The sequence below is a fragment of the Xiphophorus maculatus genome, chromosome 16 (assembly GCF_002775205.1).
Source record: "Xiphophorus maculatus strain JP 163 A chromosome 16, X_maculatus-5.0-male, whole genome shotgun sequence".
Classification (NCBI taxonomy): domain Eukaryota; kingdom Metazoa; phylum Chordata; class Actinopteri; order Cyprinodontiformes; family Poeciliidae; genus Xiphophorus; species Xiphophorus maculatus.
In genome coordinates this window covers 23,962,092-23,987,132 of record NC_036458.1, presented here as the reverse complement: position 1 = coordinate 23,987,132, position 25,041 = coordinate 23,962,092, and the positions used below count along the sequence as shown (strand labels likewise).

The window sequence follows — 25,041 nt, the reverse complement described above, 5'->3', positions numbered from 1 at the left end:
CCCACAAGGGAAAACGCTGCTTTTGGGTCAGGGGTTAGATTTAGGACTAAGGTTTGAATTGAGTTTTGGTTATGGTTAGGGCTGGGTCTGTATTGGTAATGGTTAGGTTTTAGGGTCAGGCAACTGAAATCAATGAAAAATGAATGGAAGTCAATGCAAAGTGCATGTGAAAATAGAAAGATGTAACATCTGTGTGTGTAAGTGTCTTACTCTCCCTGTAGAGGTCCGGGGATACTGGTTCTACTGAAACGTCGGCTTTCCGTTCCTGCGCCTGGCTCCCTAAACACACACACACACACCATGAATCCTTCAGTAAGTACGCTATTGAAATTCTCGCCCCCTTCTTCCTTATTATGAAAAGATGATGTTGAACCCTACATCTGTCCATCTCCAAGGATCCTCATGGCTTCACTCAGGTTCTTTCCCACCTGAGCCAGAGCAGCATCTACCATGATCAAGGAAGAGGCTTTGCTTCCTGAAGGAGAGTTAAGAAGAATTCACACATGAAGCACACAATAGACCAACATAAAGTAGCGTATAACTGTGAAATGAAAGGAAATTCAGGCATCTTCGAAAAAGTGTGGCATGCATTTATATTTGTGCTCCTTTCAGACCGCTAACAAATGTCTTTAAGAGGTAGTCTCATATACCTGAAACTTTCTCTCCACTGTAACTGCCTTTCAATTAACTTTAGAATTGCACTAATTGAGATTACGAAAATAAATATGCTTAACAGAAACATGCCGATTTCAGAAAAGCTCATGTTTTTGTAATAGGGTGAGGTGGTTTCTCAGCTGTATCAAAATAAATGTCTTTTGGAAAACTGCAATGGAAACACTTTTTTGCATCATGAGTCACGTGATCGACAACCGGATGTTACTACTGGTGAAAATAACATCACCATTATAGGAAGACAACAGGAAGTAGGATGACGCAGGTTTGTTTTTATTTTTCAGACAGTGTGCAGCTGGCTCCACCAGAGCTCTCACAGCATCGCACAGGTCAGAAAATCTTGTGTGTCATTCTAGTGTGTTGAATCTATAACTCTTCTGCAAATTCACCGACTACAATTTTCACAAAACTGTAGCTGCTCCCAGGTAGGCGGGGCTTGTTGCTCCAACATCTGAATAAGACAAGAAAGTCTCCTCTGATTGGTTGACAGATAATGATCGTTAGCAACATGGCTGAATTATGAATCTACCTATTTACATCCATCGCTGAAATGATTGTTAATGACTTACTACATGAACAAACGTATTCACGTGATTTTAATTTAATTTATTACTTAATGGAAGCACCACAATTGCAAAATTGTGTTTTTTCAACAATGGCAGAATATGGACAAAGATTTGCATACACTTGTAATGGAAACGCAACTAGTGACAAAAACTACTGACTGTGGTCTGAGTAGCGATGCATAAATAATAATATTTAATGATTGCCCTTAAATTATGTCCACCTGCTGGTACTTCATCAATTGTCTCAGGGTTTCATGTTGATCTGGAGGATGAATCTGCACTTTGTGCCAGACTGGAATGACAAGGTCCACTTCAGCCAAAGTTTTGGCTGAGCTGAAATCAGGGAACATTCCTCCAAGTGAAGAGATCAGAAGTGGGCAAGACTCTGTGAACGAGGGGTTTCCAGATCACAGGCTCTTGATGCAGAGGAAATTCTGCAAGCTGCAGCGGTGGTTCATCTGCACCAGATGCTAATCACGCTTAAAGATAATACTCAGATGTTTTTTCTTCGCTGATACAGGAGGAACAAAAGGAAAAGTGTGAGGAGATTGCTTCAGTAGACTCCAAGAGGGATTTATTTGAGCCCCGCCCACTTCTGAAGCAGCTCTCTGCTCAATGCAAACACAACCAGGGCCGGAGAACAATAGGGCCGGGCCAAAGGGGGCCGTGCCCTGCAGTGACAAAAGGCCTGAGGAGAGCGTTGATCTGAGAAGCAGCAAAGAAGCCCTGAGGAAGCTGCAAAGATCCACAGCAAAGGTGGAAGAACCTGTTTGACTAGACAACTGTTAGTCAATATATAATATAAAAAAATTATACTTTTATTGTCATTGTTAAAATACCAAAATTATATTCAGGCATCACAATGCTGTTACACCTGAATTTCCCTTATGCGGGACAATAAAGGTTGTTTCTATTCTACTCTACTCTGCTTCTATTCTTTCGCATAAGCAAAAAGTGCAGATAGTACAAGTGAAATCTCATAAAGTGCAATAACAAATAATAGTTGGCCAAAAGTTCCATATACCTATAAATAACAAAGAGTCATATTTCTATTTGCTATGAGTCATGTTAAGGACACACCAAACGTGAGAAAACAGTGTTTTGGTCACAAAACACAATTGTACATGTCCAGTGGTATGCTAAGCCATGGTGGTGGCTGCATCATGCTGTGGGGAGGCTCTTTTTATGAGAGATAAAGTTGGTCAGAGAAATCCTGAGAAAAAACAACAATCAGTACTTCAGCTTGAGATGGAGATTCACCTTTTTTTGTAAGAACAGGAAAAGACGTTCTGACCTAGATCAGGAATGCTGCTAGAGACCAACCTGCAGGCTTGCAGCTTGAATATTTCTTTCCTTAAAACAAATATTTAACATTTTTGATTAAATGCAATTACATTTATGGTTCTAATATGGAAAAAGGCTCTAAAGGTACGTATACTTTATCAGGTAAGGCAAATAAGTTTGAACATTGACTAAAAGTTGTATATATGACGAATTAAATGAGCAACACCAACTCAGTTTTGGAAGTTGGTTGAATATCTGACCCAGAATGTTAAGGAGAGCAGCGGTGTATTATCATCCCCACAGTCATTCACTCCTCAGGAGGAACTCGGAGCGGTTCAGCAGCGGAGCTCCTCTGGCTGAGAGAAGCCCAGTCAGCGGCTAACTCTCCTTCAGACCCTCGGTATGAGCTGGGGTTCGGACATACGGAACCAGCAGCGCGCTATCCCAGCTGAAACAAACCCCACATCATATTCCTAGCTTTCCACAGCGCACGCTCCTTACCTTTAGCAGTCCACAGCTGACAGCTTGACACCTGCGCTCCGTGAAAAGGGACGCAGAGAATTCGCTGCTAGGTAACGCGAGGGAGCCCCTGCAGAAGTCTCCGGGAAAGCCCGTAGAAAAAAAATTAAGTCGCCAGTTTTAAATTTATTGCGAATTAAATAACCTGTCTCCGTAGGAGATTTCTGTTAACCACTGGCCGAACCGGACAGTTTACTTCCTGGACCTGCCGAACGACGTGCATTCCACGCTGGCAGCGCTGACGTCACGCCCCGCTGCGCAGGATTGGTCAGCTGGCGGCAGCTGATAATCACACAGCATATGTTACTAAAGCTTAACATAGAACACGGAACTGCAACTATAACCAGACAACAGTAGCAGTTTTAGTGGGATAATGTATGAAAAGCCAAACATTGATACAATATTCAGAGTAATGCTGAGGACGTAAGGAGAGAAGAAATAATTCTGAGTCACTGGAACCTTGCTAAACTGTGTAGTGTTGAGGAAACTGGAACATATGTTTATGGGATTTAGGAAGTATGAGAATCAAATGAGAATCAGAGTACTTGGAACCGAGTTTTAAGGATAATTTAGTTCAGTAAAATGAAGTTGAACCCTTCAACTTTATCTTCAACTTGAAGGTAAAGAAGACCTTGGTTTTTGAAGACTACTGATCACATTGAGAGACTTAAAGAAATATGTCATTAAGTGTGATGAATATCTAACCTAGAACTTTAATGCAACAAATTGGAAGGAGACTAACAAACATGAGATAAGCTGAGGAGGACATAAAAACAAAATCTCTGAAAAATGCATAAAGAATCGAATGTAAGCATAAAATAAGAAACTGAATACAGTGCAATGAACTGATATAGTGAGACCAAGAAATAGTTAGGAATAAATCTCTTGTCTACGGAGCCCGTCTTCTGGTGACATTTTATGACAACAACTTAATTATAGAAACTCGTGGCTACTAACCTTTTTCTCCCATGTCATCAGACGGGCTCTCTGGGCTCCGTACTTGTCTGAAGCTGTATGTGTTTAAAAAAGGGACTTGGAATAGACCACAGGGAGAAAAAACACTCCAATAAGCCACAACCAGGGAGCGCTGTTGCTTAATGAAGAACTGATTGGGATGTACAGTTTTTCTCAAGTCTCTATGTGTCACAGTAATAATTCAAATCCAAACTTAGTGTGTTGCTGTCTAAAAGATAAGTACTTTTAATAATGAAGATACATGAGTGGAAGACGTTATTGAGTTAATATCAACCACAGAAATGGCTGAACACAAGGTCTCCTTCACACACATTGCCCAGATTATTAGACTGTCTCCTCCTGTTTGGCTTCTTCCCTTTAAGCAATCTGATTCCAAGTCTTCACTACATGAACCTTACGTTATGAGGATGTAAATCATGTGGACGGCAGACAGTTTTCAGTTAGAAACTTGGGTCAAGCTGTGGATTCCAGCCTCTCACTGACAGAGTGTCCTTAGGCAAAAATTGCTGCAAAATCAATCAACCGAGCAATCAGTCAATGTTATTTATAAAGCACCCTTCACGCTAAAAGCAGCTCAAAGGGCTGTACAGATAAACCCACAAGAATATACATAAGAGCTTGTATCTTCTACCTGTACCTGCTCCTTTTGAAATAATGTAAAATGGCATGTCAATGGGGATAATTATTTGGCTTATTTTCTTTCTGTTTTTGTTTCTTGCCTGTTTGAAATAAATAAATATCCCCAACCAAAATAAAAAGAAAACATGGAAAAATATAAAACAAATATTAGAAAAATGTAGCAACTGAACAGAGATAAAAAATGCTTTAAAAAGTCAAAAGCCTTTCTGTTATTGCCATTGAGCCTACAGCACAAAGAGATTCACAGTGAATCAAAATGGGTACATATGTAAAAAAAAAAAGAAATAAAAAGCATGAAAACAAGACAAAAGGGAAAAATCATATCATACGCCAATCTAATAAAAAGTCAACCTACTTTGAAACCCCAATCAGGAACTGTTTAAAACTCCTTAAAATCCTGCTAGCGATAGACTTGTACCGTCTACCGGAAGGCAGCAGTTCAAACAGATGAAACCAGGATGGATGACATCTCTAGTAAATATTTTTTGCCTTGGACAAAACACGCATGTCAGTGATGTCCAAGAAGGAAGCAAGAGGACATCCAACAATTCTTTTCTCAGACTTGATGATGATCCAGTTCAGGAGTCTTGAGGCGCTCGTCCGGTGCCAGATGAGCGCAGGGTCCAGATCAGTGTCTAAGTTAATAGCAGCTCTGCGGGAAAGGATGGCGCAAGATCACTAAGACATTTAAAAACCACTAAAAGAAACTTAAAATCAGTTCTAATTTTAAGCTTCCTGATTCCCTCATTGCACAGGGAACAAGTGCAATGATTTTAAAACAGATGTGTTTGTCTTCTGGTCTTGGTTAGCACAGGAGCAGCAGAGTTTTGTAACAGGTGAAAGCTGAACAGATTGTTTTTAGGGAAACCAGAAAGTGTTACAGTAGTCTAAACAGCAAGAAATAAAAACATACTTTACAGTCTCAGTATTGGCCAGAGCAAGAAGAGAAGAGAATGGCTATATTTTTTACATGGTGTAATCAGATGCACTGTGCCTACTCTCACACTCTTATTGGTCCTTGCATTGATCCCTGCTGCATTTTGAGCAGAAGCTCCCCATTCAGCAGATGGATCATCCATCCATCCATTTTCTGTACACCCTTGTCCAGGAGGGGTGCTGTTGCCTATCTCCAGACATTTCGGGCGCCGGTCTGTCGCAGTGGTTCTTATCAAATTGCTCCAATCATAACTTTGCTTCAAAGTCGATTAGTGTTGAGGTTCAGTATAAACACCAGTGATGGAATGTAGGGAAGCAAGAGAACTTCTTGGCTGTACTTAAATACATGTTTCATGTATTTGTTGTTGACGTAAGTACAGTAGATTTAATGATGGGTACTTTTGACTTGTACTCCACTACTTTTTACATTCAGAATCTGTGTTTTCTACTCCACTACATTTCTATTATGTGTTACGTTACATGTTACATTCATGTCACATTGCGATTTTTTGTTTTATTAATTTGAAATTAATCAATGACTTATTATTAAAGGTTAACTTGTTAGCCTGTTATTCACAAAACGCTTGACTTCTAAAAGTCTAACATGTTTGGCTTTTAAAACTCTGAAATTTCTACGTTTTTTCTAGAATATTTTTGAGATAAATCACAAAATTTCAGAGCTTTTTGGCAGAAATGCACTCCTTTTTATAAAAAAAAAAAATATCTATCTACACTGGTCCTAATACGCTGTCGTACATTTCTTCCACCCCTTTCGTTTCTACCACCTTCCGTGGCACACACAGCACACAGATCCATATCTACGAGTCACACGGATGAGGAAAAGCTACTATGACATTAATCCTGTCTGGCTCAGAGCTACAGGACTAATGAGAGGCCCCTGACCCTCGCTACCATCAGGAGAGCGTGTGAGAAGGAATCTTACAAACAGAGATCTTACAGTGGCTGCATGTTGCTGCTGACTGTGGGTGTTCAGTTAGCTCTTCTGTCCATCTAACCTGCTGTCTCACTCATCCCTAATCTCTGCTTGTGATGGGCTTGATAGTTCCCAGTGGTGCATTTGTGTTTACATAAAAGTGTGAGGTGAGTGAGACAACAATTGAGTGTGTCCGTCAGTGTGCGTAGGTTTGTGTGTGTGTGTGTGTGTGGGGGGTGTTCATGCGTGCTCTGACTGGCCTGAAGAAATCTTCTTACACTGGGCTTGATGTGTGTGGCAGACTGTCAGGTGAAGAATTTGTGAACTGCATTCCAGGGTAATTTAGATCAAATGGCACAGAGATAACCTGAAGTGATTGGTGCAGCAAGGACACAAATGCTTCACTTTAGCCTCAGTGTGGGTGTGGAGGCCAAGTTAATGTATAAAATATTCAGTTACTGTTAAAACTTATTTGTTGAATTAGAAATTTAATAAGTGCATTTGTTGAGGTTTAGGTAACATTATTATATTGCATGTAGCTAATTTCATGATGTTTTATTGTGAATAAGTGTTTTATTTTAAGTTTGTATGTTTTGTAGCTTAATTGGCCACTTTGCAATTTATGCAAATGAGGCGTGCCGCGCTGGAATGTTAATAGCAGAGAGAAGGGAAGACGCTGCAAGTAAGATCGACAGAGCCACACAGTTTTTCAACCATAGATTGTTTTGTGGAGGTTATCTAGGATTCAATTGCTCTTGTAAAGGATAAAGCAAAAAAAAACTGTGGAATATATTTTTGTTTAGTATCTTTACATCAGAGCGCTGTGGAAGTTTTTATTTTCCTCTTCAAACACACGAGTAAAATCAGCGAAATTAACCTTGTGGCAACACAGTGGGCGATGTAATGGAGAACCTGATGAGATATGATGAATATAGGTTTAACATGACAATGAAAAGAGTTGGTGTGACTCAGTAGAAGCAGGCCTTCACACAGGAAGCCCAAATTATGGGTCTCAGCTGCTGTGAAAGTGAAGACCTCTGGGTGTTCCTGTAGTTACATTTATTTGAAACGTTGCCTCTTTTGTTGTAGCAGAGCTGATGATTGAGGTTTGTTACACATGGATTGCTCTGTGGAAGTAAAATGGTCTTGGTGTTGTGAGAGTCACTGCAGTCTGTTACTGAGATCAGCAGGAAGTCAGTTTTAGCAGTTTAACAACAATCAACTTTACTTAATAGGGAACATTTATGAGGGCCATTGTAGATGGAAATAAAAAGAGGAGCAAATTTCCAGTCAAAAAACTCAGAAATATTGAGCTTAATCTCAAAGGTTTTCTTGAAAAAAATCATGGAAATTTCCAAATTTCAAAAAATACTAACGTTTTTAACTTTTGGAAATTGTCTGAGTTTGAAAAGTCAAATATTTTCAAATTTTCAAACACAGTTTTCTAAAACATTTCTGAGATTTTTTTCTAGCATTTTCATGTCTGTGGCTCAGAAATGTCCTTGTTTTTTCTAGAACATTTCTGAGCTTTTTGGCCTTTTTTTAAATCTATCTACCTTGGCCCAATAAAGCTCAAACACAAACGCTACCATGTGCTGTACCAGATTATAGCACAAGCTAATTTGCATCTGCAGTCCCTTGATGGAAAACGAATCAGTCCAGACCTTGAGTAGGCCATTCTTACACATGAAAACATTTTGATCTGAAGGAAACATCCTGGCTGGATGTTCAGGATGGTCGTCGTGGAGATGGACTCAGGTCTTCTGCAGCTTCTAAAAGGTTTTCTTCATGTATTTTTCTGGATTTTAGCTCCATAAATATCCTTATCAACTCTGAGAAACGTCCGTGTCCTTGTTAAAAAAAAGTCCCTGCATCATGATGCTGCCACCACCACACTTTTGCGTGATGTGCAGCGTTAGTGTTAGACCAGTGGTTCTCAAACTTTTTTCAGTGATGTACCCCCTTAAGAATATATTTTTAGTCAAGTACCCCCTGACACGGGCAAAACATTTTTGGAATTAAAAAGAGGTACAGTGCTGTAAAATCACTGTCTGATTTATTAAAGCCAAACAACTTATATCAGTGAACCTGACAAATACATCCATATTACAAACATTGCATGGTTAAACAAAAAAGAAAAACAGAAGACGGTGACCACCAGGAAGGTATAAAACCAGTCAAACCGTTTTATTTTAAAGGATATTGAAACTAAATACTGAATATAAATTTCAGTGCATGAACACACATTTATATTTTATCAAACTTTTTACAAAATAATTTTTCCCAAGACTTATTATGAGGAGCCTACTGATTTTTTAAAGATATTTTGAAAAGCTTCACGTACCCCCTGCAGTACCTCCACGTACCCCCAGGGGTACGCGTACCCCCATTTGAGAACCACTGTGTTAGACCACCCGTAGACATCTGAAGGTGGGCCAACATGTTGTTTCATCTGACCAGATGGTTCACATGTTTTCTATCTTGCTTCCAGACACAAGACTCCTCAGGGTTTTCTTTCAGCATTAGCTTTTCTTTCCCTTCTTTCATGAAGGTCAGATTTGTGCAGTGCATGACTGATGGTTGTCGTGAGGTCAGAGGTCAGATTCCCCCACCTGAGCTGTGATTAATCCGCTCCTCCTCTTCTTGTAAAATCTGAAAGAGTATCAAAATTATTTGGAACTGTACTTAAAGAATTGTGATTTTTTTCATTGTTACATATTCTATTCAAATTCCCAGAGAAAAAGACTGTTTATAAGTTTTTATAGCTTTCTACAAAAAGTGTTCTCACGTTTAAAGAACCATCATTTTATTTCTGTTTTTAGGTTTTAAAACAAAAAAAGACACAAAATCTTTGCAAAAAAAGAGGGTGGAAACATGTTGATATTTGTGGAAGATGCTACAGTTTATATATTTATACTTAATGTCTTTACACTAGGAAAGCTTGAAATTAAAGTCAAAATTCTTGTGTGGGTACAGTCGACTATAAAGTGGTTTCCAACCTAATGACAAAAAAAATATATGTAAACTATATTACTGGTTGCTTTGGAGTCATTCTTTTGTTGATATTTAGTGCAAATATTCTATATATATATATATATATATATATATATATATATATATATATATATATATATATATATATATATATATAATACTGCTAAACCTGCATAAGTCGGTTCGCTATCACTTTTTGCCACAGTGGAAAGTCCAAGGAACCCGCAGCTGGTTCATCCTCTCTCCTCGTTCAGATGTTGGGTTCAACAGAACTCTGGGAGACGTTCACAGTTTGGGACGTTGTTTCAGAAACTAATCAAACTAATCAAACGCAAAATGTTACGTGCTGCAGGACACGGTTGTCTACAGGAGGGACATGAAAGCTGGTGGAGATTCATTCCAAAATTCTTGCAGCTGGAAGAGGAGAACTGGAAATAGAACCAGAACCAAACATGGAGAAGCAGCATTCAGCTTCTATGCTCCACCAATCTGGGACAAACTTTCAGAAAACAGCTGAAACGCTGAGTTCCTTTAAATCAAGACTAAAAGTGATTTGTTTAGTTTCCTTTCCTTGATAATAACTGGAGCACTGATTAATATATTTGATGTATAGCTGATGATGATTTTGATTATGGCGTTTGATAACATGTAATGTTAATGCATGTTATCAAATGCATGCATGTTTCCTAATCGGTGACTATGTGATGATTTTATGATATAAGGCACTTTGATCTGCCCAGTCGCTTAAATGTACAAATAAACGTGACTTGTAAAACGCGGTGAGTTTTTTCATTCATTCATTTATTTTTCTGCGTTGTGCTTTTTCTTGCATGCTGTTGCCATTTCCAGTAATTCATTTTCCCTCTTCTATCACATCCCTCCACACTTCACAATGAATGATATCCAGCAGCTAATCATTGGGTTCCGACATTCTGACTAGAATCCACTTCACACCCCGTGGAGCAGTGAAAGGAAGGCCCACCGTTTACCTTGTGTCACCCGAAAACTGTTGCAAATTAACGAGGCTTTGTCAGCTTGTGCAGACCGCGGGTGAAGGTGGAGGTTTGTGGGGGATGGAGGCGTTCTTACTGAAGTTTTTTTTTTTTTTTTTTCTCCAGGTGTTGCATGCGGCTCCGCCCAAACCCTGTCCGCCCAAACGCCCCCCTTCCTCTTCCCCTCCCATCCCTCCCGGCTGCTCCCTGTGCATGAAGCAGGGGGAAGGGCCCACAGCCACGCAGGGGCTCCGACGGTCCAGCGAGATCCGAACTGGAGGGAAGGAATCTGCTGCCCAGCATTCTGTCTCCGGACCGGGTTGAGTTATTTCCTGACAGTTTCCCTCAGAGCTCGTTCCGTTTCTCCTCTGCCTTGGAGCACAGCGACGGGAATCTCTGCCACTATTAGACAGGATGTCGGACCTTCCAGTCAATGACCACCTCGCTGGGATCTTATCAGATTTTGAAGGTATGTGGGGCGATAATATTGAATTACTTTACTGCAGGCTGAAGTAAGGGACGCAGTAAAACAGACCCTGGCTGGAGGATATCCATTTTATTTTATTTAAAACAAACAAACAAAAAAACAACAGGACACAGTAGATCTGTTTAACTTTTTCTGATAGCTTTAATTTTTTGCCAACTTTTGCTGTTATAATGTCTCTGTTTTCTGTTGTGTTTTTTTTTTATTACTCCAAATAATCCACTAACTTAAGAAAGTTCCAGTTGGTTTCAGACTGCAGAGCTAAAGCCTGCTCTGGGTTGTAGTGCAACAGGACTGCAGTTCAACTACCATGTGAAAAACATTTAAGTCACCTGAATGTGGCTACTGTGTGATAAGTGGATATCAAATAGGGCTTGTTTGGTGTGTGTGTGAGTTTGTGTGTGTCTTGAGTGTGTTGTGGGGGTATCTCCAGATCGTCAGATGCTCTGAATGAGCTGCTGTGAGACTGCTTCCTGCCTGCTTCCTGCCTGCTTCCTGCCTGGTTCAGGGTAAAACTCTGCAGTCCCTCCAGTCAACACAAGTGTTTTAGTGAACAAACATGCGTACAGTACAGCATGTGTTGGTAGGCCTGATGCTACATGCTGCTCACCTTTTGATGCTGAAATTCAAATTAAACTACAAAAAACTTCCCTGGATCACAGATGCATTACTTTTGCAGATAATCTTCTCACCACTGCCCTGCGTATTTTAGGAGTTTCCCTGCTTCAGCCCAGGTGATTTCAATTGACAGGTGTTTGCTGAACTGCAATCAGCTGAATCGGGTGTAGAAAGGCAGGGAACTGTGTGGCGTTGCTCTGAAATTTTTAGGTAGACCTGCCTCTCAAAATTACCAGTACTGGAAAAATAGATTTTTTTGAATCAGTTTGGTCACTACTCATGTAAAAATTACCACTAAGCTTGTGGCTGTTCGAGACACTTTGTGTTACTTTTACGCTGAAGCAAGAAAAGGTCACCCAGAATGTTTAATATATAACATATTTGACTAAATTCTACCATATAACACTTTGATGGTAGAGCACCATGAAAGTGCTCTATTTTCCTTATTTTGCAGATCATTTTCTCACCACTGCATCTCATGAGGTATTCTCAGCTTCCACAAGGCAATTATGCTTGAAACAAAACACCTTTAAATGTTCTGCCGTTACTTGTCTTCGCTCATACCTGGAGATTAAACTAAGGCAGCACGTTGGAGCAGTATGGGGTCTTTTTCTTAGGCAATTCAATTTAATTTGAATAGCACATTTCATGTACAAGACCATTCAAGGTGACTTGCATAAAACAGATGTAGACATAAAAAAGGGAGTTTAAAAATTAAAATTGAATACCAAAAGTACAGCACATAGTGGTAAATTACTGAAATGCAACAGAGCCTTGATATTACACACCTTTTGTATCTGCCTTCCGTTCAGAAAAGGGAGGTGCAGCAGTCCTGTCTTTAAGTGCAGTGTTAACAAGGATTAAGTGGTCTTGCTGTCATGTGATGGAGCTTTCATAATCACACTGAATGGATTTCTGCTTGCAGCACTGTGAAAGAGCATGCTTCCTCTTGCCTCTGCCCCTCTCCATCACCTTTGAAATTTTCTCTATAATCCATCAAACGTCAGAGCTGCTGTCAGCGTTATTAAAAAGTTTTAGCGGCCTTGTTGAAACAGGGTGTATGAGGTACAGATTAGCTTGAAACGGTTAAATAAAAGGCCAACGTCAGGAAAAAGATTAATGGAGACCAGAGCTGCTCAGAGTGAGGAAGGAGGAGACCGCCCCAATTTAAATAGTTTGCTCTTCCTCGGGGTTATCAGTCATAGCTCACAGCCCTGCAGGGACACCAGCAAAGACAGAAAAGAGAAAATCTGCACTGCTTTGATTCTGGTCCTCAACATTCTTCTGTGTAGACAGGTGCTTCTCTGGGCCTCTAAACAAATTAGTTTAAACTGTTAGACAGGGTCTCTGCTGATCCATTTGACACCATGGTTCCACCATTAGACATTAGCAGTGGAGATAGAGGACAAAGATAGGCAACAGGTGTGGATCGGTTACCAAGGTACCAAGATGTTTCAGCGATAACGTCCACACGGTTTAAAGATTTTTCAATGAAATGACACATTGTACATTACTTGTTGCTCTCTGTATGGAGAATAAAGGTCGTAGTTATACCCTGTCAATGGACACCTGGCAGAAATCCTCTACACGTTTCATTGCCTTGAACAGTGTTTCCCAACCCTGGTCCTACAGGCACACTGCCCTGTGTGTTTTAGGAGTTTCCTTGCTTCAGCCCAGGTGATTTCAATTGACAGGTGTTTGCTGAACTGCAGTCAGCTGAATTAGGTGTTGGTAAAGTAGGGCGACATCAACAACATGCAGGAGGACCAGGGTTGAGAAACACTGGCCTAGAAGACAGAGAATTGTTTCCCAAATTACCAATTTTATTAAGTTAGCACTGTTTTTAAAGTGCAGCTTTACAATCTGTTCTCTACCCTCAGTGGTGTTGAGATTTTTTAAATTTTGATCTCCCTTCCTGGTATTCTCAAAGATTCTCAGTCGTCTCAGAGAGCTCCAGCCCTTTGGTCCATTTATTTGGAACAAAGGCAGTCTTGACTTTTTTTTGTTTGGTGTAGTTAGCTTTTATATTGTGATTTTTTTTTTGTGAGTGGGCCTTAACTTTTAAAGTCACACCGGTGTCCTTCTGGACAGAAATGACAGCGGTGGGACAGATGACAGACCTGGACCAGAAATAAATGATAGAAGTCCTGCATGTTGCTTTACTGTTACGCATATTTGTGATGTTATTACAGCTGCAATAACATTTTGAATGTTGAGAGCAGATCATACAATGCAGGATACACAATGTGGTGTTTAAAATTTTGGAACGGTGTTGGTAAATGCTGCTGCAAGCTGAATAAGACGAGATGCTCTGCAACTCCTGACCCACGACATGCCGCCACAGCATCGCTAAGCAGAAAATGGCAAACCAGCTCGTTGTTACCATGACGCCCATCAGTGGTGGCTTGTGAAGTACATAAAGGTTCAGATCAAAGCAGGTCTGTATTCAGGATCGAAGTAAAATGTACAAGACGTTGGAAGCGGATAGGCAACACCTCAAAAAGTGGGTCAATGTCCGATTGTTTGGACATGACTGAACTCTGAGGAATTCTTAGTAATAAAAGACCCAACTCTTTGTAATAAAGGACAGAATTCCTAGTAGCAAAGGATGGGATTCTCTGTAAGAAAGAATGGAATTACTAGTAATCAAGTAAGGAATTCTTAGTTAAAGAAGGAATTCTTAGTAATAAAGGACGGAATTCTGTGTCATAAATTATGTATTTCTTTGTTACAATGGACGGAATTCTGTGTAATCAAGGAATGAATTCTTAGTAATAAAAGATGGAATTTTTAGTAAAGATTTATTAGTAACAAAGGACGGAATTCTTAGTAAAGAAAGGAATTCCTAGTAATAAATGATGGAATTCTTAGTAATAAAGGACGGAATTCTGTGTCATAAATTAATTCTTTGTTATAATGGACGGAATTCTGTGTAATCAAGGAATTGATTCTTAGTAATAAAAGACCCAACTCTTTGTAATAAAGGACAGAATTCCTAGAAACAAAGGACAGGATTCTTTGTAATAAAGAATGGAATTACTAGTAACAAAGGACGGAATTCTTAGTAAAGGAATGAATTCCTAGTAATAAATAATGGAATTCATAGATTCTTTGTTATAAATGCTTACATTATGATGAGCCAGTCATAATGTAAAAACTTGACATCTTGGATAAACGCATGTGTAAACTTTATTAAGGGGCGCAGTTTTCAAGTTTTATTTACGCTCTTGTGGTTCTGCTAAATGTGAATCTTTTGAAATAAACAAGTCCAGACTCAACTCCTTCACCTTAAAGTTGTTCCACTTGGCAGGTTAAAGTTCTTGTCCTCTATATGTTTACCAGTTCACTGGTCAGTAATTGCAGGGAATAATTACGTTGTTAGTTGAAGAAATGAGCGTACGTTTCTTCACATTTGCATGTGTTACTTTAACTTCAACAGTCTCCAGAGACCAAACAGATGAGGTATAGAGATAGATGGCATTAGCAGACAATTTCACTCACTACCCTTAAAGCAAAAAGAAGAATCAGAACAAAATTTGGTCCAAGCTTAGAGCAATGTTGGGTATGTAAATGGTTTGATTTAAAAGGAGCTACTGCACCTAGAACAGGCACCACAGGAAATGGAATATGGCAGCACAGGTGGAGGGATAATGTTCAAGCAGAAAACCGGTTTATTGAAATAGTGAAGGAAGATCATCAGACACAGTAGATGCAGCTCAATAGTATCCACACCGTGGATACAGCTCCTTAGTGTTGGCTGACTTGCCACCACTAAGGAGCTGGTGATCGGCTTTGGGATTGACAGACCCAGTCCAAGAACTCTGCTGAGGAAGAGCAGCATGCACTTCCTGAGGAGGCCAAGATCTTTTAACAAATGTCGGAAGCTAGATGTTCCATCAGTCTGTGGTCACCAGTGTTCTGTTTTTCGATGTGGCATGCTGGGGCAATACAACTTCCGAGGCAGACCTTTCCAAGTTGGACAAACTGATCAGGTGGGCAGACTCAGTGGTCAGCTGGACTCTCTGGCTACTGTGGCACAGAGGAGGATATTGCACTGGACAATGACGGCCACTCTGCACACGTTCATCAGCAGCCCGAGAGGTCTGTTCAGAGGAAGGCTGCTCCTTCCAAAGTCCAGGACCATCAGATGGAGGAACTCCTGTCTCTCATGTGCAATCTAGCCAGCCAGCTGCTCACTGGGAGGAGGCCTGGGTGTGTGTGCTGCAGGGTTGTGTCAACGTTGCCCTGTAATGGAATGACAATTTGTCTAGGGCAGAAACCCTGCAAGGATAAGTGGGTGTAGATTATGGACAGATAGAAAACTAAAACAATCTCTGTCTATCCGTCCATCTGTCCATCCTCCTGGCTCTGATCGGTTGTTTTTGACTGAGTGGTGTATTCCTGTAGTTAGTACTGGGGACACTGGGAGAAGGCAGGGGAGCTGTCATGACATAATGATCATTTTAACAACTATGTAAAAAAAAAAAATTATTTTATAAAAGTTACATGCTGTAGCTTTAAGCTGACCTTAAATGACTGCTGTTGTGATTTCGTTCTGATGTTATTTTCCAAACAGAAAACCTATTGAATGTAGCACCAAAGAGGGGTGAGAGGTGCCATTTTAGGGTTGAGGCACCCACTAACACTATAGTAGGAAACACTATAATGGGGCTGTAAACAGGAGGCATGCACTGATGATGGTGATAATGTTCATGTGTAGGGCCCACCTGCATCATGTTGACGTTCTCCTGGTGGCTCCCCCTATCTTTCCCACTCAGATCTAGTGAAGATATGCAGATTCTGGAGAGTCATTTATAGCTCTGGGCTGACTTGCCTGAGGATGCAGCAGTAGCATGGCTCCATTCCCTAAGCGCAGCCTGGTCTGATGGGGTGGAGGCAGCAGCGGGGAGAAACATGGGACCACCAGCTCAGACAGTACCTGCAGTAATTTCATTCTCAGGACTCCAGTTTCATGCCTAGTTACCTTCCCTCAGGATGTGTGTCATATTTTGTAAATTCAAAACATTGTTGTTGTTTTTTTTACGACTGAGCATTTTTCTACATTTACTTTTAAGTCTATTAAGTGTAAATGCAGTCCATGTTTCTTAATTACTAAACTTTCAGAAACTTCTAATTTTAGCTTTGATGGCTATGTGGGAGTTTTGCATGACATTGGAAGATTGTATGCTGCCTGGGAGTCAAAACAATTTATCTATCTGTCCGTCCGTCCGTCTATCATCAAGCACATATAGAGTACATAAAATATGTTGAACTGAAATAATGTCAAGCAGAGCGTACGCATCACAGATACCAGTGAAAAATCAGTTTATGTCTCAGTGTGTAATAACTGGTCGTTCTCAGCAGCATATTTTTAATATGTGTTGCCACATTTCATGGATTGGGCCGTTTACTTGGCACACAGTCCCAGGTGTGGTGATGTGCAGCCAATTGTTCCAGGAGGAACATATAATCTCTCTCCAGTGTTGTCTGGGTGTGAATGGGATCTTCTCATAGTTGGATACACCTGGCTTACAAAAGGCATATATGGGAGCTATGGCTGAACAAAATTGAACAATATGTCTATACAAATGGTGGTAAAATAGTTTAGTCTACTGAACTATTTTTTTTTACGCGTTAAAACAAACTAAACCAAATAAAGCAGAAAGCCCATAGTGTGGTCTCCAGTGTCTGAGAGCATCAGCCTGTGATGGAAAATTACAGTTAACTTTTAACCTCTAAACCACACATGTAGATTATCTAACATCATCTTAACACAATTTGAAGCTGCCATCAGATTCATTCTTCACTGTATGTTCATATTGAAAGGTGGAGTAAGTTTTCACTGAGGTTAATTAGAAAATCTGTATTGGGTCATTTACTGAGAACTGGTTCTCGATTCCCATAGCTAAAGCTAATGTAGCTTAACTTCCTGAAGATGCTGGTTCTTCAATTCAATTCAACTTAATAAAACTTCATTAATCTCCAAGGGGAAATTTAAAAGGTGCAGAGAACAGCATGAGTACGTACAGACACATGAGCACATAGAAATAACTTTAAAAAGTGCAATAACAAGGAAAATGCTTAAAAAAATAATTTAAAAAAATTAAATGAAGAGAAACAGTTTTAGGTAAGGACAAATCTGAGTCCAGGAGATTGCTCAGAGGACAAATGTGTTTTCCCTCGTCTGCATCTTGGACATCTCAGACTGATTTCAGAGTTTTGAAATGTGTCATAATAAACATAAACATAGTTTGTTTGAGTCACATAGCTGCAGACCAATCAGAATAACTGACCCCTGTCCACCACAGAAGGCACCAACTATGGGCATGTGAGCATCAGAACTGGAGCCGGAAGAAAAAAGGTCTTAATGCTGTGGCTGCAGGCCCATGACTTTAACTCCTTCAAAGAATAAACTTTTTTAATGTTACAAGTTCACATAATGTTAGGTTTGCTGTTAGTGTTATTCCCTCATCAGAAACATACCTGGACTGTTGCCTTGATTCTTTCATGCATGTTTGAGAAATCCTTTAATCTCCATGGCAACCATTCAGCTGTGCAAAACGCATGGCTGAACCTAGCCCTGCCTTTGAGATGCAGCTGCTCCTCAGAGCTGCAGATTCCGAGCTTCTACCTCACAGAGCAGCTCTGTCCTGTAACTCCTCCACTCAGCTCCTTCAGACTAGCCAGCACCAATTAGCAAACACCTGGTAGAAATGCTACTGAGAAGTAGCTCATTATAGGAGCTACTTCTCAGTAAAACGCTCATGAAAAAATTATTAAAGAGTTGATAGAGGAGTGATGTTGTGGTAACTTCCTGAAAGCAGAGTTTCACAAAGAGCATTCATTTCCTAAAGTGACAAAGACCCAATTTCAAGGTTTTAAATTGCAAAGTTAAATTTCTTTCAAGTCATATTTGATATATATAGAATTTTTTTAAACAACTGGAGGTAACATAATTACTTGATTGTGCTATAAGATAATTTTTATAGCTCAAAAACACATGATACTGCCCCTTTAAGAAATCAATGTGATAGAAAACCTCAGGGTCTGCCATTCATGTGGCTGTTCACTGACATTTATCATTTAATAGTAATCCTAGCCATGGCCTCTTTCAGCAGCATAATGCAATCTGCCCCTAAGCAGAAATGCTTCAGGAATGGTCTGGTAAGCACAAGAATGAGTTGAGGTGTTGACCTGGCCTCCAAATTCCCCAGATCCCAATCTAACCCAGCATCTGTAGGATGTGTTATCATGTCTGATCAGTGAAAGTGGTTTCAATTCAAGAGATTTTTTTTATTTCCACTTTATATAAAACCCAAGATCCAGGAGCAGAGTGAAGACTTCCCTCTGTTTACGTTTATCAACAAAACTGACTAACTTGATGGTGTTTTTGGTTAAACCAGTTCACCAGTTAGCCTTTATACAATCATATTAATACAATGTAGAATTCAATTTGTCTTTGAAAGTATAATTTGTATATTGTACCGTCACCTCTTTCTGTACATCAGATATGGTGATTTTGACCTCAATTTTGCGTTTCCATTAGCCATAAAATTGCACAAATTGAAATTGCGAAAATACATTTGCTTAATGGGAACACACCAATTTAGAAAACTGAAGTTTTCTGATAAAAAGTTTTCGCGCCTAGCCATATCAAAATAGACTCATGTTTCAAAACTGCAGAGGAAACACTTTTTTTGCATCACAAGATGCATCAGCCGCATCTTACTACTGGCAAAAACGTTGAAGAAGACAACAGGAAATAATATTAGGGTGATGGTTTATTTCTGTTTTTGTTTTTTATAACACTGTGCAGCTGGCTCCACCAGAGCTCCACAGCATCACATTTCATAAAAAGTTGCGTTTCATTCCAATGTGTAGAATCCATAACTCTTCTGTGAAATCACTGACTACAATGTCCCCAAAACGCTGCATATGTAGCTGCTCCCTAGTAGGCGGGACTTGTCTCTCCAATGCCTGAATAAGACACCAACGTCTCTTCTGATTGGTTGATGGATGATGAGCTCCAGCACCATGGCTGAATTATGAATATATCTCATGTATCTGTTTACAGCCAACGCTGATGACTCTGATTACTTATTCACATGTGATTTTTCATTTCATTTCTGTAATGGAAACACCGCAATTGTGAAATTGTGTTTTTCAACATTAGCAGAATTTAGACAAATATTTGGACACATTTGTAATGAAAAGGCAGCTACTGATAAGGCAGAGTAACACCTTCCCTGACTCTTCACCTGTCAAGTGTGGAATGCTTGGTATTAGACCAGAAAAATTCCTATGATTTTATTAAATAGCCCGGGCTTGTGTCAGAAAATATGACAGCCACATTACACTGAAGGATAAAGTTCATAGCAGTGGGATTTCTACATGCATGCAGTTACTTAAAACACATGTATATCAGGTGAAATAACCTGCAGGTAATGAAGAGACAGAGAAACAAAGTTAGGCGCTGGCTTTAACAGATGACATATTGTCTAACAGGGTCTGCTCAGCTAAAAGGTAAAACGGAGCTGAAATGAGGCACATTACTGTCACAGGTAATTATTTCAGCAGAGTTTGAAATGGTGCCAGCAATTACCTGATACCAGGTCGTCTTATCTACTGCAGGGAGGGCATGTCTGTGCCTGCAGCCTCGGTGAACCAAGCCGATTCCACACATAGACATCCTCAGACTGCCTGGAGCCTACAGAAGCTGAGGGCCAATAGCTGTGCAGCTGGGTGTGTGATTTAAAGCTCGGCTGCTACCAGTCATTAGTTTTGTTAGCATATCTCTCGAAGCTAGCACATAAACTGCCTCAAACACAAATTGTTGCTCGTTTATATGGCGTACAGAAATGGCTCAGGTTTGAACATGCGTTTCATTTTTATTTAGCTAAAATTAGGCCTCATTGCACCTAATTATTATTTTATTTCTATCACAAAGATATCCAAGCAGACACTAGCTAAACAAGCAAGCTTTTATGCTTTACCAATAAAAGTGGTAAAGCATTCTTTAGCACTTGTTGACTTGTTGCTGTTAAAGAAACAGCACAGTGTTTCTTTAAAAATGCTTTTAAAAATGCTTTCCCGTTATTTATCATTCTTTGCCATCATTTGTCTCATCACAGCCACATGAGACAAATGTGGTCTCATGTGGTTGCAACAAGAAGCAGAGGTTAATTGTGTGGTGGAAGGAAAGTGATTCATGGTCTTCAATATGTTTTACAAATAAAAATACAATTAAAGCTGCAGCTCTGTTGATGTTTGTCTCTACCAGCTTTTAACCTCTGCAGACTGAAAACAATTCCCATCTCAAGTCTTCTTCAATGATTCACATGTTAGAATGTTATTGCCTCATTGAAAACATATCTGGAGTGTTGTTTTGATTTCTTCATGCATGTTTGAGAAATCCTTTAATCTCCATGGTAACCATTCAGCTGTGTAAAACGCCTGGATGGACCTAGCCACACCTTTGAGATGCAACTCCTCCAAAGAGCTGCAGTTTCCGAGTCTCCACCTTGCAGATCAGCCTTTCTCTGCCACTCCCCAACTCAGCTCCTTCAGACTAGCCAGCAGTAATTAGCAATCACCTGGTGGAACTAAGCATCTGCTGAGCTCATTATAGGAGCTACTTCTCAGTAAAACACTGGTAAAAATGTTGTAAAAAGGTTAATAAGAGAAGTTATGTTGTGATGACTTCCTGAAGGCAGAGTTTCAGAAAGAGCAGGAGTTTTTAAAGTGACAGAGACCCAATTTCAAGGAAGCAAACTACAAAGTCAATTTTTTAAAGTCACATTTGATAAATGTGGCATTTTTTTAATAGAAGGTAATATACGTAGTTACTTGATTGTGATAAAAAAAATGGTACTCTATGCCTGAAAACCACAAAATGCTGCCCCTTTAAAAGATGCTTTTGAGGAAAAGATGGCGCTACTGATTTCATAGATCTGCCATCAAAATGTAGCTTCAGTTTGTTTGTTTTCTTGTTGTTGTTATACAAAGAAATAAATTAAATCCTACCAATGTGAGTGGTTAATTGACTGAACAATGAGCAAAGTCTTGGTAAGTATTTTATTCTACCGCCCTCGACCCCCACACCCTTTCATAGTGTGTCACATTGCAATGGCTGATTTTTGTAATGAAACCCCCACTTGATGTTCTGACTGCAGCAGCGACCTCAATCTGCCCTTTGTGCTTACAGAAAGAAGGAATGTGTGTGTGTATGTGTGTCCTCCCCTGTAGAAGGGAACACTTTTCCCATAGAAGGGCAGGCGTCTACACTCCATAAGCCAGACAGAGCTTTGCGGTACCACAGGTACAGCCACATGTGAACTCTACGTTAGCGTTTAGCCTTTAGCTCTTAAACATGACTGCACCAATGACTTGTGCACCAATGACTTGTAATGAACTGGTTTCTCCTGGAAACATTTATTTACGTTTTCTGAATAATTGAAGCTTAAACAATTAAGCTTCAATTATTCAGAAAACATTCTGAGTATTGTATTACACAATACTCAGAAATTGATATTATGTTGGTCTAGATGTTCAGCAAAACTTCACTTGAAGTAATCCAGTCAAGAGGCTATTTTAACTTTCCATGCCACCACAGGAAGTTGTACTTTTCAAGAGTAAAGTACTTGTGTTGAAATGCATGTCTTCTCAAGCATGAGTTTTAAAAAGGAGAGGAAGCTTTGGAGAGCGGTAAGCTCACTGTTGCACTTTCTTTTTTATTAGGCATGGGCCACTATGAGATTCTCACAGATTGATAACTTTATATAAAAATACATCAGTTTCCTGGACTCAACACAGAAAATGATAAATTGTTCAACACAACATCCATAATCTCCTTTATATCAGTGTGAAGGCACAAATATTTCACCTGGATAAAGAACTACGGTATTGATTATTAGTTCTAATAATATTATCAAGACCAGCTCTTACTGTTATCTCATAGTAAATCTAACTTAAGCAAACATTTAGAGGTCATACCACCACATTTAGTAGTTTAAATGCTAACTTTGCAGAATAATTGAGTTGTTTGTTGTTTTTTTTTGTTTATACCATTGGCTTTTTTAACAGTAACACAATATAAATAAACTGATATCAGGAATATTAGTTGGGCTACTGTCCAAAATTTTTGCCACTGGAAATATTTTTTTAAGGTTGGGAATATTGTGGATTTTATTAAATCCAGGTTTTAGTCTTTAACATTTTAAACATCAGATATGAACCTTTGCAATTTGCAATTTTTTAAAGAGGTATAAAGCAGGCGACCGTATAGAGGTTTTTAGTCCTCAATGCAGGCATTCTGCTTTGACCCCTTACTTCAGCCCATTTCCTGTCTGATTACTGTGAGTAAAGGGCACTTATACAGCAAAATCTTTATAAATAAATAATTAAATATCTGAAATCCAGCTGAAATGGTACATCTGTGTGTCTAGCTGTTACTTTTCAGTTCGCTAAGGATTTCTAAACTTTTCTATTAATGTAGTACAACATCACATTTCATCTCACCTCATCTCAGTTAAAAAAAATCAAACTATCCCTTCTGGGCTTTCCAGTCTCAGTTTAGCTGAGCTGATTTGATCTGATCTGTTTCTTACCGCTGACCTTTATTGTGACCTGAACATTCCTTGTCTCCATCTGCAGCCCTGAAGAGATCGTTCGACGATGAAAACATGGATGACATGACGTCCGTCACCTCAGCTTCCTCTGTCTCTGCCTCCCTTTCCCCCTCTTCTTCCCGTTTCATCCTGAACCACAACAAACCCACCATGGGGTCGGGAAGAGGTGGCCAGTCTCCTCCTGTTGCCGTCAGCAACAGTAGCATGGTCTCTGCAACGGACTCCCACATACGTCTGAGCTCCGGTCTCAGTCCTGTCCTCAAGAGCCGTGCTGTAGGCAGTAGCTTGTCCTTCAACAGAGGAACCATGAACAGGCCAGTCGTCCCCAACTCCAGCTCCTCTGTTACCAGAGCTGCTTCCTTCCAAAGCAGGTTGAACCCCAGCTTCTGCTCCACACTGTCAGGACCTGGCAGTGACAATGATAGCCTTTACAGCTCTACGTCCAGCCTGGAGTACTCTGCTGGTGGAGGCCATACCACGCCAGCTAACAAGCTGTCCTCCTATCACAGCCCTCCACCTCAGAGGGAGTACTATGGATCTAAGCTCAACTGGTCACAACATCATGAAGCGAATACGGAGAAGTTCTCACATGGGAGTGTTTTCAAGTCAGAGGCGAACCAAGGACCTGAGTTGATGCTGGATATGAGAAAGCCTCAGGTGTTAAACCTTGGGACCATGTCAGTTCTTGACTACCAACTTCCAGGAGAGGGGAACTTGGGAATTCTAAGAGATGGTGGTGGTGGCATGTCTCCAGGAATGAAATATGTTGATGTGAATTTTAACTGGAATGGCCTGCGTAGTGGAAACTCCTTTGAGGAATGCGGATCAAAAGACGTTTCCCAAAAGCGGCTTCGGGCCATCAAGAGTCCGCAGCCCAAAGCCAAAGAACCTCCACGTCTCAACAAGTTTCCCTTGGATCTGGACAGCCTGGTGAGCAGCGTCTCACCGGCCTCCCCTACCAAGCCAGAGGTGGGACTGAGGAGCCCAAAAGCGTCAAACCGTTCCCAGCAGAGTGAAAATGGCCTTCAGAGCTACAACCCAAGCCCTCCGTCCACAGCTGCCAGCCCTTCAGCCTCTCTCAGCAGCCTAGACAGTTCTTCTGACACACCAGTTCGACCCAATAACTATCCATGTTCACCCATATCTCCTCGCTCTCCTGTTCCCTCACACCATCCCGTCACTGCTCTAGAGAAGAGCTGCTCTCCTGCACCCTTTGCCCTATCCTCAGCTGAGAGTATTCAGAGGGATCAATTCTCACAGTCCCAGACTGGACACATGGTCTCCAATCTCCAAAGTCAGTTTAGTCCTTCCAGCACCTTCAGCTCCAGAGTTATTGGATCTTTGGAAGATAGCGAATGTGATGAAAAAGAGAGCGTGGACCTGATCTTACAAAGGATTGCTTTGTTCTCTTGGCCTGTCACAACTGACACCAACACAGGACCCGCAGTCCAAATCCCAAACCCGACTCAACGTACTGCTGGGTTGTCGCCTAATTCTGGCTGTCCCACCGAGGACACAACCATCACCATGAGAAAAGAGGGGAACAAGAAACATGGAGGTAAGACAGGAAAATGAGACTGTCCACATATGTACGATTGCAGAGTGTATGCGTGTGTGTGTGTGTGTGTGTGTGTGGGTGCGTGTGTGTGTGTGTGTGTGTGTGTGTGTGTGTTGCATAGAAGTGCTGACAGGGAATTTCTGTCAGTTTTTTGCACGAGGATGCTCACTTGCACAAAACAATGAAGACTGACAGAAAGACAGGGTTAGCACGCAAACCTTGACCTCATACCCATTGTACAGT

At 40.4% G+C, this 25,041-nt stretch overlaps 2 protein-coding genes across 2 annotated transcripts in view; one reads left to right on the top strand and one right to left on the bottom strand.

The window, feature by feature from the left end:
- Positions 1 to 3,274, bottom strand: part of pdxdc1 (pyridoxal dependent decarboxylase domain containing 1) — a 32,625-nt gene extending 29,351 nt beyond the window's left edge. The window contains exons 1-3 of the mRNA XM_023348877.1: positions 3,024 to 3,274; positions 379 to 475; positions 211 to 279 (exon numbers count right to left, since the gene is read on the bottom strand). Coding sequence (XP_023204645.1) covers positions 211 to 279; positions 379 to 452 — 143 coding nt within the window. The 5' untranslated portion in view covers positions 453 to 475; positions 3,024 to 3,274. The remainder of the gene's footprint in view (positions 1 to 210; positions 280 to 378; positions 476 to 3,023) is intronic.
- A 7,455-nt stretch (positions 3,275 to 10,729) lies between these two features.
- LOC102228866 (neuronal-specific septin-3) overlaps positions 10,730 to 25,041 on the top strand; it is a 49,972-nt gene continuing 35,660 nt past the window's right edge. Inside the window, exons 1-2 of the mRNA XM_023349400.1 lie at positions 10,730 to 10,980; positions 23,266 to 24,798. Of these exons, the coding sequence (XP_023205168.1) occupies positions 10,926 to 10,980; positions 23,266 to 24,798 (1,588 nt within the window). The 5' untranslated portion in view covers positions 10,730 to 10,925. The remainder of the gene's footprint in view (positions 10,981 to 23,265; positions 24,799 to 25,041) is intronic.